We start from the raw sequence: 13,575 nt of genomic DNA, 5'->3' as shown, positions 1-13,575 counted from the left end.
TTGCTCTCTTTAAAACAGGGCATTTTAAATTCCTCCTGAATTATCTTCCAAACATTAAGTTTTTCTATTCCTTTGGTTTAGTCCATGTATAAATCTGATGCTTACTGCTCCATTTCATCACTTGCTCATGTCTTTGGTGTAACAAAGTATTATTTCAATTATTGTATATTAATAACCAAACTATTTATTTAGGTACTTTTTTTTAGTTTAGGTTAACATGTAACCACCCAGAAATTTGTAAAGATGTTTAAATCCACATCTGTAATTTGTCTAAACATCCCCATTTCCCAAAGTCTTCTGCTTAGTCTACTCATTGTTACACTAAAGGAAACTGCCTAAGCCATAAAAAATCCTGTCAGAAGCACAAAATAAAAAATATTGAGTTGTTTCTCCTCCCAATGCCTAACTTGTCAATTTTTAGTAAACAGAGGTAATTTTTGTCTAACAGCAGGCAAGAAATCTTCGTATACAAAGAAACTTGTATATAACATACAAATCCTTGGTGCTGCTATATTTTCACTTGTAAATTTAAAAGAAAAGAAATTTAAATTTAAAAAGAGGAAGAGAAGAGGAGAAAAGAGAAGAAGAGAAAGAGAGGAAGAGAAAGAGAAGAAGAGAGACGAAGAGAGAAGAAAAGACTTTCCAGTCCAAAACATTACAAGCAGAATACTTGAAACGCATTACATGGTTAACGCTTTCAGGAAAGAGTTAAATGTATCCCAAAGTGGACTTGTATAAAAAAAAAAAATTTATACCAATGTCCCCCAATGTCATTGTTACCTGTCCCTTGGAAGAGCTGTCCAGGCAAGGCTATGGGACGTTCCAGCTGAAATCTGTTGAATTGCAACTCCATCTAAACCACTTACTTTCTTCGGTTTAGTAATGGGACCAGTAGAGTTTCCCTGACCACACTGTCCCATTGAATTGTTACCCCAAGCATAAACTTCATTATCTATAAAGTAGAAGACAAAACCTGAGATACAGTTGCTTTTGATTAAGAGGGGGATTATGTATTTTTACACCTTATTCTTTTTACCATGAGAAAGTGCCAAACAGTGACTGTCACCAATCGAAATATCAACTATTCTTGTAGCAGCCAGTTCTTCAATAAGCTTGGGTCTGAGAGCAGTTGCCTCTGAAGAGCCACAGCCAAGGCATGCACCGCAGCCCCATGCATAAACCTAGAGCAAACAAACCACAAAATATTAGCATGTCAAATTTGTATTACTGGTGACCGAGAACAAACAAAATGCCAGATAATCATTTGCACAATAATTGCAATTATGCTTTCAACATGTACAGTACTTTCAGGACTCTAATGTACATTTCATATTATCTGCATTTCTTCCCCCAACTACTCAGATCACTGGCCACAGAGCACATCAATGGGGAGGCTGTTCTAAGACAAGAAACAGCAGCAGTAAACTTCAACATGCCTAATCCATACTTTTAAAACCCATTGCCTTTGAATCACAGTGGGGTGCGGGTGGGGGTCAGTTAGGTTACATGTGTAGAAATGCGTATTGTATTACATGTACATACATCATGCCAGTAAGGAGTCTTATTTACCAGCTAAACATTTCTCTCCAAGCTCTCCTGAGATTTTTCAGATTAGAAATAAAATTTTCAGTTAATACCTATATTCTAAAATACACATACATTTTAAAAAAATTATTAAAACATTTAACCACCTGAATTGGTTAATGCATTAAAAATTACAAGCATTTCACTGCTTTTTGCTTCCAGAACCCACTTTGCTTCCTGAATCCAATTTGATTTTGCACTGATTACGTTTATTAACCTAAAAATAACTCATTTTCTGTGGCTAAACAAGACTCTTGAAAAGCGTACTTTCACAGGATTCTTCAGCACATTTTTAATTACTCTAGTGCATTAGGATCTCAGTACTTTAGTCAATCTCTAATCAAGAACTTTACTGATATTTAAGTACTAGTTGAATATTTTCTCAACAGTCAAATAATAAATGCTGAAATAATGAACCCACACCATCTTCACCAACTCTCACCATTTGAGTGAAAACTTGTTTTTGCCTACCTGCCCTGTTGATGTCAAGGCAAGTGAAGACTGGCTCCCAGCACAAACTTTTCGAATAAACATTCCTTGCAAGGCTTCTATAACTTTAGGTTTATATACTCTGTTTGTATCACCATGACCAAGTTTGCCTGCAAAAGAAAGGAACACAAGTGGAAGGTATTTTCAGTACATAAACTATGACAACTAGAAGTACCCAAAACCAACTCTTTTTGGATTTCCAAAAGTGTCACAGTATATATTCAAAATTAAAACATTTTACAATTTTTATAAAACCTATTCTCTTTCAATTGCAGTAATACAGACTTCAAGAAATACATATTTATTATAGTGTATTTAAAAATTGAAATATTAATTCCATATATCTACACTATTCATTGCCTGCTGTTTAATTACTAAAGCCTTCCAAAGCACTAAACCTTTTCACATTCGGCAAAAAAAGATTACTTTACAAAGTGACTTGAAAAAAACACATCTTTTCTGCATTTTTTCTAACAGCTCTGTGCATTTGTGTAACCATTAATATTTTTAGTCCCTTATTCCTCCTTTAAGTTTCTCCTGAAAGCAGCTATTTCTCTCCACAACTTCACCATTTTCAATCAATGACCTCAAAACCAAGGACTGTCACTAGACCATGTCAGTATGCTGACAGAAAAACATTCCTCAAAAGGAAGGTGAAATAACAAAATCAAATGTGAAATATATTTCAAAACCTGATAATTTTTACAAATGTTATGCTTTGATTCATGTTGCTTTAGCTTTCATACAACACTCTAGTAGCGTATCATTAACATCCAAAAGCCAAATTCTCTGTAATTTACTGAAACAGAAGAACAAACTCCAATACTTTGTGAAGATTAAGATGCCCATCCTGCTAAAAAATTTTTCAGCTGAAATTACAGAAAGGAGACAGAGGAATGGGACAAATTCTATATGTGCATGTCTGAGCTAGCTTTCAAACAAAATTCAAATTCCTACCCAGTTCTATTAACCACCAATTTGATTATGAGATTTCTGTAGTCTGCATTTTCCTCTCTTCTCACGCTAGGCTAGGAAGCAATAATACAGCAATTTTAATCTGACTTTTAAATTTTATCTAGCAGCATAACCAAATTTAGCTAAATATGGTAATAATAGCAAATGAATGATTCTGTGTTTGACAAAGCGTCTACTGGCAATGAAGGTCAGAAGCCCTTCACTTCTGAGATGGGACGTGTTTCTTCAAAAGGCAGTTCAAATGCAACAGTTTCTAGTATGTGAATACAGTTATTGCCATATCAAATGAGTGAGTTTATTTGAAAGTTATCAGCACAGCATTTTTTCCAGAATTGCTTATGCATTCACTGAGCTTTCTGCTCTGTGAAACACCTCTTCCTACTGATATCCTTTCTTAAAATCTATAATCTTGCAGTTAAACTTAAAATATTGTATTTAGGTTTTACTAAAATCCTTTACTTGAACAGCTACCAAATGACAAAACCCCTCCCCCCCCAACCTTCAAGAGTACTGAGGCTATGAGGTAGATGGAATAAGATGAAAATTACTACCATAATGTTAGTTTTACCTACCATTGTCTCCTCCTCCAAATGACCATACTGTTCTCCCATCTTTGGACAGAGCTATTGTGTGTGAACTGCCACAGGAAACCTCTCCTACATTGCTAATATCTTTTACTAAAGTTGGAATGTTGCGGCTGTTGCTGTCACCATGACCTAAGGAAAAAAAAAAAAATTCTTTTTGTGAAGATTTAAGTTCTATTTATGGTTTGTAATTTCAGTAAGATTTTGCAAACCCCATATACATTGTAATCATCACATAATATAATTTCTGCCCACTTTTTGGAAAGATTTGTAGTAAGGTTTGGAAGAGATCTGTAGTAAGGTTAACAAACATATCATTTTTATAAGATGTACTCCATCCATAACACTTGTTCATAACTTACCAATTGCCTTTAATACTAGTTAATTACGTAGCTACACTTCCTAATACTGGGCAGCAGGTAGCCTGAACAGCATGAGGAAACTAAAATGAGAGCATACTCTTACTAGTGTCAATACAAGCATACATACTGCACAGACAAAACCACCAAACTAGCTAGTTTTAGACAGTCGCAATTCTAACTGGTCCTTTCTGCAGAAGCCCAATACATTACAGTATCACCTACTTCACAATAAGTATGACTTACATGTCTAAAACTACAGAAATGCTGCAGATATGGAAGAAAAATGGGGAAGAGAGGGGAAAGAATACTACATGATATCTGTAACTGATTAAATGTGAACAAGTTACTATGACCTAACTAAATGCTACTTTTTAGCTGCACACTGGAACTCACCATTGCACACTTCAAGCTCCCCAAAGCACATAAAAACCCCACATTAAGCTAAAACTCAATGAGATCATTTCCACAATTCAGCCCAAAATTGTAGGTTAAACCTCTAACCCAGTGTTCTTAACAGCAGGGGTAGACTCAGCACTTCCACTGATTACCTTGAAAAACTGTGAAACACTGTTCTCCTCTTCTGCCCCTGTCAGGTACCTGCTTTCACCCCTCTACTTGGCAATCATGACATTCAAAGCAAAGACAGCAGAAAGGAACTAAAGCCCAACTTGAAGCAATTTTCTATGCAAAAGCTGTTGGTTCAACTGAACCTGCTTGAGAAGGGTGGTTTTATACTAGGCATACCAGCTACACAGCAAAGATGATGAAATATACAAGTGAAATTTAAGCATAATACTGTGGTTTTCGTTTCAGTTAAATGAAACTTTTTGGACATATTAGGATAAAAGGACATTAACCCATTCTGGCAAACAATTTCAAGTATCCTTATTAGTATCACATTAGAATCAGACCCTTGATATTATTAGCCAGTTATTCATGACTGTTCAAAGAACCATCCTACCGTCACTAGATTACATTTATGTAGAATTCCAGTTTAAAATGTCTACTGTTTACATTTAAGTGACAGTGGCAATCAAATATAGTCTTATGAATGAACAAAGGCAACTTTTCCTGAAAAGAAAAATTTAAAAAAATAGAATCTTTGTAAAATTAACTGCATTAGAATCTTTTAAGCGTCTCTGCACTAGTTTTAATACAGTCAGTCACCTATATACACACACCTCTACACAGGTATTTAGAGGGGACAATAAGAGAACAAGGAAAATACACATATAGAACCATTACCAGACACAGGAATTCTTTCAAAAGCATCTCATGAAATTTAAAGTTACCTAATCTTCCAAAGTCTCCTTCTCCCCATGTATATAGCTCTCCATCTTCTGTAACAGCAGCACTATGTCTGTATCCAGCTGATACACAAACAACAACCTACATTACATGCAAAAATAAAAATCAAGCTTTTACACAAAATGAACAGGAAGTTTGAAAGCTCATAAAAGTCAAGTTTCAGAGGCATTCTATGTAAAACTGACTTGTTCACTTGTGTGGAGCAAGTACACACAAATTAAGCTTTGCAATCTTTTCTATTCAGTATTTGATAAAGAGGCAATCAGTACACAAAGAGACAAGTTTATATATAAACTCGTCATAATTTATTTATCAAGCAAATTTAACATAATGAAATCCTAGTCTTATAGCAGCAAAATGAAGCATCAGTGGATGTTTAAAACACTGGCCAAAACATAGACAGATAGGGAAGAGAAGGCCTTTAGGACAATACAAAGCCACTTATCAAATGAAGTCACTGAAGAGTTGTATAGGAGAAGTCCTAATGTTACAGCTAACAAAAGCAACCATCTCCTGGAATGTCATTGCAGTTCAGCAAAAGCATATGAGCAAGTTTTACTCTTAAGACTATGAGAAGGTCTACTGACAATGCCACTGCCTAAATCACATGCCTAAAGGCAATCATAAGTTTTAGTGCTTTGCTGAAAGCAAAAGCAGCTTCTAAGAGAAGTTTAGAAAAAACACAGAACTTTTTCTTAAGATTTTCTGCATTTCAAATTTTACACAACACAACTGAACAGAACAAAAATAGGTGTTCTACTACACAAAACATACCTTTCCTTGCAGAGGACCCTGAATAAGTTTGGGATATTTCTGAGTTGAACTATTTCCATGTCCCAGTTTTCCATAGTCACCATCGCCCCAACTGAAGACTTCCCCTTCTGTTGTAAATGCTAAAGTGTGACCATCAGATCCTTTTGAAGATGACACTTTTTTAATAGACCTATGAGGCTCAAAAGTCAGTTTTTTCAATGTGGACTGATTATTGGAATCACCCAGTCCTAGTCTCCCGTAGCTGCCTTTACCACAGGCTCTAACAGAACCATCCGTAGAGATAACAAATGTACAATACTGTCCAGCTTCAATCTATAAACAAAAAGGTTATGACAATAAAAAAGAAAGATTAGATAAATGTAAAATTCACATATAGGTCTAAAAGTCTGTATTTTTAAAAACAGAACGTCAGGTTTCTTTACATAACCCTTTCATATAACATAACATAAACATTAAGGAGAATTTGCACTTCAGCAAGCACTACAATTCAAATTCCTGGAAAATACTTTATGAGTAAATCCATTTTCTTGAGGTAAAGGATGTAAGTAGCAATTGATCTATTATATGCATCTCTCCTACAGTCTACAGAACTCAGGCTGCCTTCAGATCTCCAAGACTCATGGATGGAAATGGACAGTCTTTGAAGGTATCTTAATTTTTTTAAGATTAAAAAGACAAAATAACAGCTTGATAAAGCACTGTAGGTTTTGCTTAGTTTTAACCAGTACCAAGAGGTAACATTACAGAAATACGCCAAATGCTAAAAATCCACTACAATTTGAGACTATGCATTTTAATTACATAAACACCAAAGAAATAAGACTAAAAGTTTTTAAGAAAGAACTTGCCTCTATTGGAAAGTCAGCACACAGCTGAAGAATGACCTAATAGCAAACCAACTAACCCTGGAATAATTTCCTATAGGATTCTTAGCACACCATAAGTGCAAAGCAGGTTCAAATCAGAGGCATAAAGGCACTGCATGTCCACATCATAATACAGCACAAAGCAGGTGGTAGCCTGCACAGTGACAGCCCTATTTACTGTGAATTAACTTCTTCATATAGACAAATCCTACACAAAGATCATCAATGAAGGTTAAAGAAAAAATTCTTTAACCCAGTGGGAAATCACATAAATAGGTTGTATGGGTGTATACCATACTATTTAAAGAGTAACCCATTCACTCAGATCACTCATTCCACTCTTGTGTATTAGTGTTTTGTTTAAACAAAGTTTTTTGAATGCATAAATTTGCTTTATGATGCCTGGTCCTGCAGTCCATTGGCACATAAAATATATCAGTGATGTCAATAGAAACAATTCCACAAAATGTACCTAAATTGTCTAGTAACCAAAAAAATGCTTTTACTTAAGTCAACACTGCAAAACCAATATAGTAACAGAAAAGCAAACCGTTATATTCTGTGTCACACATCAACAGAAGTGCTCGGTTGCAACTGCAGAATCTGTGACTGAGAGCAGAAAGAGCATACTGTATATTGATTTTCAGAAAGATAATTAAGGTTGCTGTGCCAGCAGTTAGCCTGGTTTGGACTTTTAAACTAGGCAACCTTGGTGTGAAAACCACCAGTGGAACAGAAGATTAAGTAGTTAAGATAACTTTTAAACAATGGTAAAAAAAAATAACTAACTACAGGCAAGCAAATTCGTCTCTGCAAATGCATTTCATCCAAGTTAGATAATTCAATTGTTCTTGTTACATCGATATCAATCTCTGTATATCATTAAAAATGAAAAAGAATGTTTTTTCCAGGAATCAATAAAAGTAGTGAGATACTTTCAGTAAAACAACTTCTGTGATTACTTCTGCGCATCTCTTTCGTTACAACTTAACACTCAGAAAGAAAGTACTATTTTCCAATTTCATACTGTAACTATGAAGCTGCTAAATGTTACATAATGTACCACTATAAATGCACTCACTGTCTGTGCATCAGAAAAACTTGGAGCAAGCTTGGGTTGAAGTATTTTCTCTTGAGTTCCTTCTACCAGTTGATGACTGCTGTTGCTACCCCAAACATAAACTTCACAGGTCTCGGAAACAATGGGAGCATCACCCGTTTGAATGCTGTCAGGACTGGCACATGTTCTTGAATAGTCTGATGCCATTCGACAAACCTATTAAAATGAGAGATTTATTACACAGTAGCATTTTAATTTCTTTCCACATAGCCACAATGTTTAATGCAACTTCAATTTCCCTTCAATATGATTCTCTGCCTGAAACACAAATCATCCATCACCATATCATTAGCTTGCCCAAATTACTTTGTTTCTCTACATCTTCGTTTTTCACCTTTTTTTGCCTTCCTCTTCTACTTCAGAATAACTCAGCAGAGACTGGACCATACACACATGCACACACCAATCAGATGTGCGAGGGGGAAGTAAACTACAGTTACCTTAAACTCAAGGTTCATTTCAAGACATACCTCTTCAAATAAACACAGAGCTGCCTCGTAAAGAGAACATAAGCCGTCAGACGTTCTAGTTGGCTCTCTCCATTGACTTCGATCAGCAGATGATCCCTACAATATTTAAATGTTATTATGAGAAAAATACTTCCATACAGCAACAGTGCACCTGTACAAAATACATTAGGGATCTGTTCTTACAGTTAAGCAAAATTGAAAGCTCTTTCTATAAGCATATGTAAACTACCTTTCTCCCCTGAGCTGTGGTATCTGCATACACTCCAGGATAACAAAAATGTGGTAAGTGCTAGTTAAACATTCTTATTTATTCATTTTTGTGAAAATATCTGGGTCTAGAGTTAATTTCTCCTAACACTGTTTTGTTCTGAAATGCATGTCATTTGTGTTGAGTTTAATGTGATTATTTTTTTAAAATGTCTAATCATAATTATTTGTGTTTATCTATCTCCCATATTTTGGTCTCTAATTTTACATCTAGGCCAAAACCAACAACAAATAAAGCTGCTTATCAGGACATTCAATCCAATTCAGATCCTGCCACTGCCATGCTCTTCTTATGGTCCCCATGCTTTAAATTTTTTAGTTTTTAAATTTTATGTTTTTTAGAAAGCATTACAAGCCTGAGAGAAAAGAACACCCACCTCAGGGAAAAAGTCATTCCCTGTTTCCGTCTGAGCCTATGAGGCAGAAGCTTGCCACAGCTTCTGACTGCATATTGTGATATCATTTCATACCTTTAAAAAGAATATTCATCTAGGACCAGAAGTAAGCACTCAACATACAAAGCAGTGTGCCATACTTCCAAACAATGTAGCTCATTTTCTTATTGTATTAATTTCTGAGCAGTAGCAAAAATGCTAAACTTCTCAAATCTTACTGATTCTCCAAAGATGTATAAGCAGAGGTCCAGGTTAATTGGAGAGCAGGAACGTCCAACATTAATAACTTTGAACAGGCAACAAGGCATACTGCAAAACTTTGAATTCTAAGCAAATTCAGCATAGCAAGCCTTAAAAACAGTTCCATACTTTCTAACTTTCTTGCTATGAACTTAAATGTAAAGTGCAAGTAGATCAAGTACATCTTTGATTCTTTCTCTGAAGTTAGAGCATAATGCCAAAAGTGATAACACAGGGATTGCTTTGCTGTTTCATCTTTACCTATGAGGAAACAGGCGGGCAGGGAGGAAGAGAAAGAGACAGTGGGTAACAAAGCAAATATTGAAAAAAAAAAAATTCACACCCCCCTCCCCCTTTTTTAACATACTAAGCAAACTATTGAGCAAACTGGCATTCAGTGTTGAGAGACCATTTAAAGTTAAGAATGCAACTATATTTGCAATGTAGAAAAACCAAAACTGGTATACCTACCAAAGATCGTCGCATCTGTGTTAATATACTCATAAAGCAATCAAAGCTGATCATCCCTTCTGGACTTTGCAGCAACTTGGTTTTCTCCATAGCGTTTACTACAGCTGAAGCACCTAAAGCCATTTCTATCCATTCAAGAAGGTATCGTAAGGAACCTCGTTGGGCAGCCAAGCCAAGAAGCAATTCAGAAGCTAATCTACGACCTAAAGTGTCTGCCCCAGAGTTTGGAATTGTTACTCCTTTAAGAAATGTTGTTACTTGTGATAAACAGTCCAACCCCATTGGTGGAATCTTGCTTTCATTTGCTAAAGATAAAGGTGGTAAAGAGCTCACAACTTCTATTGCAGTATGGATAACATCATTGCAAAGACTGAGGCCAGGTCCTGACACCGGCATCATCCAACTTTGTCTTAGCAGTGCAAATAACAAGCTTAACCCAGTCCGAACTCCCATTTCTATAAGTGCATCTGTACTTGACCTAGGACGTTCACTGACGGAATGCACATCTGTTGATCCAGAACTGCTTTCTGGTGAATGCTGCTGTTGTTTCACCTTACCCTTATCATGGTATTTATTAGAAAGTGCATAGAAGACACGCTGCAACACAAGAAGACGTTTTCGAAGCGCTCCAGCAAATGGAGAATCTGAGCATACCATCTTCGCCAGTGCCAGCTGGCTGCTAAGAAGGGCATCCAAGTAGTGGTCCTGTTCATCACTAGATAAAGATTCCCGCTCAAAATCTGGTAACTGAGGTCCTTTGAGGCACAGAACCTGCTGGGGCAATGGCACTACTTCTTTATTGCTGACTAACTTAGCGTACAAGATAGAAACTCCCTCCCTTGTTGCAATAGATTCACTGTCTTCTGTGATCCAGGAGCTGTTGAGATGTTCAAGCCATTTCAGCTTCACAGGTGGGACCATAGCTGCCATGGTGGTTTACTCCTTTGCCATTAGTCCTGAAGATGAAAAAAACCTGTAAATAGGTGTGCAATATTATCTGCAGAACTTATTACTCACACTAGGACAATTCCTAATAATCCTTTAAGAAAGCAAATAGCAAAAGATTAATCACCAAGAATTACCAAAGTTCCACGTTTTTACCCATGTAAGTGCTGCAACCTGGAATTCAGATCAAATACTAACAGAATAGTTTAGTAGTATAAAAAAGATATTTTGCAGATTATTTTTTATCTTCCTTTTAAACAAGTACATACATGCATATGTGCAACTTCCTTAACATGATGTAAGAATTTTAGTGTAAGTCCGCATTTTCTAAATCCATATGCATGAAAATTCACACAAAGCAGATGTAATTCTGCTATGTTTCAAAGAAAATACACTTTTAATATTCTTTAGAATAAACAATATTCCCTTTACAGACAGCAAAACTGAGGACAAAGACTTCAAAAAAATGCGCAAGATCATACACAACTGTGTACAAGTGAATAGAGCACCAGAGTAAACCTCCATTTTACAATAAATGGGACTACTAATTCAGACCATAACTAAGGGCTCAACCTACCAAACTCTAAGTCCTGCCATCACAGGCCACTCTTCCCCCTTTCTAAGCTAGAGATCTCCATAAAATCCATGTCAATGTTAAATGGAAACCAGGACATGTGGCTTCACTGCTAGAGTAGCACATTATGTAGGTCCTATTCATTTAGTGGACAGGCTCTTCAGAGCCAAATTCACATAACAACTACTCCAAGTAAATTTACAGTATTGAAAATTATGTATTACGTTACATTGTATACAGTATGACTTTGAAAGTATTCAAAGCTTTCAGGACAGATATTTAAGGAAGGGATCACTAACAACATGGAGGTAAAGAGAAAACTTAATAATGCAACAACATTGGCTTACCAGGAAAGTTCAAATTGGTTGCCAAACCAACTTGAAAGGTTACAACATTCTTTCAAATCAAAGACATCAATGAATTTGAGATCTTTTTCTGCTGACAATTTTAGGGACAAAACCCAACACATTATGAATCATGACGCTTTTACGTGGATTCAAACTCAGTGAAACCTTATGATTAAATTGCTACAAAAATTCCTTGGAATCCTACAGTTAAAATGGCAATCCTTGCCACATAACACAAAGCTTTTTTTGGCTAGCACTAGGCCCTGGAATACATCTCTTTTGTGACTTTTGCACTGCCTGAACTCAAGTCAACTTATTTAGCTGAATGGAAAGATCCCATTTTCTCTTGTTATTCCCTTGAGAGACACAGTAGGGTCTGACTAAGCTCTACACAGGTGGTCTAAAACCTCAGTTACAAACTCCATGTGTGAAACCTGAATGCTTTGATATTAAACCACTTGTAAGTTGGCTTAAATGAAAAGTAGTTTCAAGGTTTACAATTAATAAGACAGGATTACATTTTTTGTTCACTGTTTCAAAATTTAAAATCTAAAATAAATCAACAGATGGAAAGGTTACACTTAAATTACAGAATATCAGACCGTTTTTGAAATTTAATTTGAGTGCATCAATTTTCAAACTGAACATGGCAACAAGTCCTCTTTGATCACTTTCAGAAGAGAGAATATAGTGTTGGAAAAGCAGATTATTTTCTCTACATAGTCCTTCTTTCGGGATGATGCACCATAGGCATATAGCACAAACAGTATGGCAAATGTGATATGGCCTTGTAGCTCCCCAATGCTCAGTCACTGCAAACCTCTCAACCATACTACTCAAAAGGACAGTGTAAGCCATTAAAAAAAAAATAATAAAATAAATCACCAGAAGGGCATCTTTTATATTCAAGAGCATACGGTATTATTTACGCAAATGACGCTGTAATAAACTAATTCCAAAATTAATGTGGTACAAGTTTACAGAAGAACTGTGTGTTAGGAAGACAAAATTTGGAGGTAAAACAAGGAAAAAAATCAGGTTACTTTTTAGTTAAGTTTTGAGATCTTCTCTATCTTGAAACCAACAGTGTAATATGGTGATTAATGAGTTGGTAAAACAATGACAACACAAAGTGCAGAGGCACCTGTATCAATGTAGTATGTCACATGGGAAGAACCATATGTAGGTAAGAAGCAGTAAGATTAATAGCTTGAAAATTAATAGTAAAACATGCAAGCTTACACAATTATGGAATAAAAAGTTTTCCCATAAGTAGTGAATCTATTATTTGCAGATTCAAAAGTTAGCAGAATCTAGTGAATCACAGAAGGATCATGAGTCATCACAAAAGAAAATACAATCCTGAGTAGCATTAACAAGCATTTCCAGAATGGTTAGGTAAGTGAAGCATTTTTACACAATTTTATAAAATGATAATCAATTGAATTAGCATCACCTATATCCTGAACTCATTAAAGATTGGCACGGGATCATGCAGAGAAAAAGATTATTACTCTGAACTACCCTAACAGAGAATCTAGCCTGAAGGTAAGACTAGGAGCGTGGCTTTTCAGCACAGCAAATCAAAATAAACAAATCCATAATAAAAATGAAATAAATTAAATCTGGTTTACAAATACAGCAGAGGAAAAAGGGGGGCGAGTGGCAAAATAAGCAAAAGGAGAATATGAGCATAAGAACAAATGCTTATGGGTAAGGATAAGAGGGAAGGCCAACAAGGCAGATATCATGCTGGAAGTCTGTTACAGACCACCCAGCCAGGTTGAGGAGACAGATGAAACAT

The 13,575-nt window shown here is 35.8% G+C and overlaps 1 protein-coding gene across 8 annotated transcripts in view; it reads right to left on the bottom strand.

Moving 5' to 3' along the window:
- HERC1 (HECT and RLD domain containing E3 ubiquitin protein ligase family member 1) overlaps positions 1 to 10,835 on the bottom strand; it is an 88,086-nt gene extending 77,251 nt beyond the window's left edge. For all 8 annotated transcript variants that reach the window (XM_049812405.1, XM_049812412.1, XM_049812408.1 and 5 more), the window contains exons 1-9: positions 9,906 to 10,835; positions 8,533 to 8,628; positions 8,024 to 8,218; positions 6,077 to 6,388; positions 5,287 to 5,383; positions 3,621 to 3,764; positions 2,056 to 2,183; positions 1,037 to 1,181; positions 781 to 952 (exon numbers count right to left, since the gene is read on the bottom strand). In XM_049812405.1, the coding sequence (XP_049668362.1) occupies positions 781 to 952; positions 1,037 to 1,181; positions 2,056 to 2,183; positions 3,621 to 3,764; positions 5,287 to 5,383; positions 6,077 to 6,388; positions 8,024 to 8,218; positions 8,533 to 8,628; positions 9,906 to 10,835 (2,219 nt within the window). The remainder of the gene's footprint in view (positions 1 to 780; positions 953 to 1,036; positions 1,182 to 2,055; positions 2,184 to 3,620; positions 3,765 to 5,286; positions 5,384 to 6,076; positions 6,389 to 8,023; positions 8,219 to 8,532; positions 8,629 to 9,905) is intronic.
- Positions 10,836 to 13,575: the final 2,740 nt, after the last annotated feature.

The sequence above is a fragment of the Accipiter gentilis genome, chromosome 10 (genome assembly GCF_929443795.1).
Source record: "Accipiter gentilis chromosome 10, bAccGen1.1, whole genome shotgun sequence".
In the NCBI taxonomy this organism is placed as follows: domain Eukaryota; kingdom Metazoa; phylum Chordata; class Aves; order Accipitriformes; family Accipitridae; genus Astur; species Astur gentilis.
The sequence above is the reverse complement of the archived record's forward strand: the minus strand, read 5'-3'. Positions and strand labels throughout refer to the sequence as shown.